At 37.1% G+C, this 4,484-nt stretch overlaps 1 protein-coding gene across 1 annotated transcript; it reads right to left on the bottom strand.

The window, feature by feature from the left end:
• Nucleotides 1–1,016: 1,016 nt before the first annotated feature.
• On the bottom strand, nt 1,017–3,013 carry LOC307130340 (chymotrypsin-like protease CTRL-1; the record flags this gene model as incomplete). Its single annotated transcript, XM_079823304.1, has 7 exons — nt 1,017–1,178; nt 1,263–1,393; nt 1,501–1,681; nt 2,423–2,504; nt 2,609–2,688; nt 2,781–2,881; nt 2,968–3,013. 7 exons carry the CDS (start codon nt 3,011–3,013, stop codon nt 1,017–1,019), a joined length of 783 nt encoding a protein of 260 aa, XP_079679430.1.
• Between the last annotated feature and the right edge of the window lie 1,471 nt (nt 3,014–4,484).

Genomic DNA, 4,484 nt, shown 5'->3' with positions numbered 1-4,484 from the left:
TTTATAAACTGCCTATTAAAGTCTATTAATGCTTTATAAATGATGAATTAACTATTTACTAATGCTTAACTAATGATTCATAGAGTGTATTTATTATAAAGTGTTACCGTGATGATTGTTCTATTGCAGGGGTTTGAATCTCAGCTTTTGTCTTAGCAGTAAAACCGATCCTTAAACTAGAGCTCAATCTGTTAGCTATCAGAATTATTTAGCACTACGAAAGAGAACATGACTTGTGCTATGACTTGATTTTAGTGATTGTCTGAAACAGTATATGGAACATCAGTGTTTGTATCTGAGTCTCTTTGGCTTCTGGTTGAAGACGTCACACAGGTTTCAGCACCATGGATAGAGGATTAAACAGATTGATCTGTGTCATCTTGGCATGTCAACAAAAGTGAATACCAAAGAGGAATTTCAACATGATCATGTGATCAGAAGGATTTTTGTGGCTGTCTTTATCAATGCCTGTGTGTTTGGTGAAAAGAGAAAGATCATGTGCCTTTCATTACCTTTGGCAAATAGTTTATCTGTACAGGTGAGAACATCTGATAAACCTGACTTGTTTGTAAGTTAGTATATAGTAGCTTCGTCTGCACTGCTGTTAAATATTGCAACATTGTTGTCTGTCATTTGTTCCTGTGAAAGTGGAACAGTTTTTTAATAGCAAATTAATTATTAAAACTACTAGGAACACTTAATTTCATTTTATTTGCAGTACTTTATGTGGATTATGATCACTGTTTTAAGTTCAGATAAATGAGTACAGTCTTCATTACAATTTATTTTGTTCATTTCATTTTATTGAGAATTTTTCATTATTTGTTTAAAACAGTAACATGTAACATGAATCAAAAACAAAACAGTAAGATAACAGGCAGGTCACTGGAACCCGGACCGACACAAGGACAAAAGCCAAGAACAAAAAGTCCATCAACAAGGACCAACTGTAACACAGATTAATGACTAAAATCTGCTTTTGCCTCCTTTGAAGGGTAAATGCTCAGACTGGAGCTCTAGTTGGAAGTGATAGTCTTGCCGATCCAGGAGCGCTGTGGGGAGATGCGGGCGTAGACCACTGGGAAACGGGTGTCACAATTGCTTTTGCCCCAGGACACAGACCCCACCAGAGTCCAGACCCCTGATCTCTCACACACCAGAGGTCCACCAGAATCACCCTGTGGGAAAGACACACATATGAGATTAAAAACAGCAGCAACATTGCTATGGTAATGTGTTTGTCTTGATCTGTCTTCACAAACCATGCAAGATGAGGATCCAGAGGCTCCAGCACAGATCATGGCATCAGTGATTGTGCTCTGACCCCAGATCTGTCTGCACACAGCAGGACTCGTGATGGGCAGACCTGTTTGCTGCAGGATTAGAGGACTCACTAAAAAAGGGAAGAAAACATCAGACAGGATGTTCAGAGTCAAGCGAAAAACAAAAAACAAGTAATATTCAAGAGTAATGTTGGCAATTTGTCTTTGTCTAACTTACTTGTGAAGGCAGTCGCTCCCCATCCAGTGGTGAAGCAGCGGGTTCCAGGCAGGATGTTGATGGTTGATGGAGGCAGACACACAGGAGAGATACGGGGAGTGAAGACAACTGGAGACGCAAGTTTCAGCAACGCAATGTCATTGTTGACAGTCGCACTGTTGTAGAGCGGATGGGTGATGACCTGCACAGACAGAAAGGACCGAAAAAGATGGACGGTTATTAGAGGAAGCTGATTCTATGGAAGGTAATCTAAGATATAAGCATGTTTTATTTCTTCTTGTCGCCTTAAGCCTTTCATGTCTTTTTTTCCTCTAACCCTCAGCCATTTGAGAATATGGTACAGATATTTTCTTTCTTATGCTCAATTTTAAATCTGTAAATCTATTTAGGTAATTTTAGGAGTAAACTCGCATGTAGGTGATGGCAAAGCTGACAAACATGGACCACAATCTAAACTAGAGATAATTTTACTACATTTCCCCACTTAATTCAATTTAACAGGTAAAAAATGTAAAATGATAATAATGAATTCATAATGATTATTCATAATGCATATTATTTGTATTGTTTTTATTGTTCTAGTCCAGTGATCAGTTGTTTTATTATTGTCAAGTGAAGGCAACTTTATTTATATAGCACTTTATACAAAATTTATCACAAAAACAGTAAAATAACTGAATCAGTGATGCGAACTTCATCAAATTTAAGACAAATTTTTATTCTGCTATAAAGCTGCTCTAAAAACACAATATTGTCATTATTCAGCTCAAGTCAGTTCAGTGTTGATTCAGTTCAATTGAGTTGTGTGAAAAATCAGAAATAAACCAACAATTAAAAAGTGTTGTTACTGAACATTTAAATAAATAGTATGAGTTGATCTCTCACTTTGATATTCATCTCTGAAATCATTTAACATTTTTACCTTGGAAACTAGTTTGATCTGGATGGGTTCAACATTGGAGCCACGATCATGTTCTCCAAGAATGACACGGTGATAGCCGACCCTAAAAAGAGAGGGGTAAAGACAGATCTAACTGTAAAAAGAAAAGAGCAACAGCATCTATTAAGCACTATTGTATGTGATTTTTGTCAGATTGAAGGCTCTTACTTGACAGCGCAGTGAGCAGCAGTGAGAACCCAGTTCTGGTTGATCAGTGATCCACCGCAGATGTGGAATCCATCGGGTTGCTGTTTCAGAGGTAAAATCATTAAAAACATGACATACACTCTTTGAACAAATCAGGCAAATTCATGATAAAAGCTGGCCAATACACAGTTACCTGGAGAGAGACCTGCCAGGGCCAAGAACCAGAGATGGCATTCTGTCCGTTCACAATCTTGCTGCCAATCGTCTGTGGCTTAATCGCAGGCACTCCACAACCTGTTGATAAAGAACGTAGGTTTAGCATTTTGTAAATATATATTCACCCATCACTTTTCTTGTGAACTTCTAAAGGAGACACTTACCCAGAGCAGAGGCCACCAGGGCAAGGCAGGTGATGGTGAAGATCATGATGTAGAGTTTGTGATGTCTGACTGTTGTACTGTAAGTGCTCTCTCTTGCTTTTATATCATATACAGCAGCTGATAAATGTGGGACGTGATCGAGGTCCATCCCAGCAGCTCAAATGAGCTCACAGCTGAGGAATGTTGAGAGATCTGTTATCGCTGGAGACAATCTGCATCTGCATCTTCTGAAGGTGTTTCTGACGTATTTCTATTCCTTTGTTAAGCATCATTCTTCCTCTGTCATTGTAGGTTGTTAAATGTTTCTGATGGAAAGAGTTTTTATTGTTGTCTGTTGTGAGGGTTTATTCATTATATTGTCTGTTGTGAGGGTTTATTCATTATATTGAAAGTGTTTCCGTCATTGAAGTGAAGATTAAAATTGTATTTCTGACATGCTCACAGTAAATTAGTGGCTTTACCATTATGTTTTTGACCGTTTGCAAATTCCTCACGATCATCACTACAGAATATGTGAGATATTTTACACAATCACTAAGAAATATGTTGAAAACGCCTTTACTTCATTCAATCACACTTCTGAGAAAGCGAAAGAGAGTATGTCTGCTTAGAAGAAGGAAAACTGCTTTTAAAATATAATTACCTCATCTCTGTGATAATCCGGCTCGTCTTGTTCCAAACACATGTTCAGATTCTGCTCTTGATTTCCTGCTAAAGTAAACTTCCTTTTTTAATGTTCATGAGTTACCAGAAGTGCCAGGCAATGTTTTAACACTTGATCTTTATGCAAAAGTTTATAATAAATGTTAATGATTTGTATAATTACTGTACATACACCGTCTAGTTGTGCATGATATTATGCCCGTTTTATGGCTGATTTTGTATTCCTTAAGCCTCTTTTGATAAAAAATTTTTTTGTCACCTTAAAATAAAATGTAACCAAATATTATTTTAAACTTGTTCAAGTCAGCGATCAGTGTGTTTTTGTCTGTACATGTGCAATTTCAACTGTTGACATCAATGAAGAACAGTTTGTGTCACAATCTGCTTCAGATGAAGATGATGAAAAGGTTCAAATGGGTTTCTACAAACAAAAGGTTCTTTAATAAAACAAACTCAGATAATCCAAAGACAATGTTACAGAGTGTCTACACACAAACAATACGATGAGACAATGACAAACTTATGATGATTAATGAGTATCCGTGACACCAGATTATTGGCGGGAAACTAGAACAAAGGAAACGTAACCAGTGTTGTGCAAGTTACTTCCAGACTGCAATACATTATAGATTACTTGTTAATATATATAGAACTTAACATTCTAAAATGGCATGATGTACTACAGAGCATTTTACATCCAGTACAAGGCGATATGATGTAGCATAATGACTGTGGGCTATCCAGGCTACTAACAATATAGCATATAATTGGCAAAGTGAAGGCTCAAGTCAATGCAAGAAAGGATGACTGATAGAATCACAAACGATCCAAGTTTAACAGAAATGCTGAAAAGG

The sequence above is a fragment of the Gobio gobio genome (genome assembly GCF_949357685.1).
Source record: "Gobio gobio genome assembly, chromosome: 8".
NCBI lineage: Eukaryota > Metazoa > Chordata > Actinopteri > Cypriniformes > Gobionidae > Gobio > Gobio gobio.
This window is presented reverse-complemented; position numbering and strand designations above follow the sequence as displayed.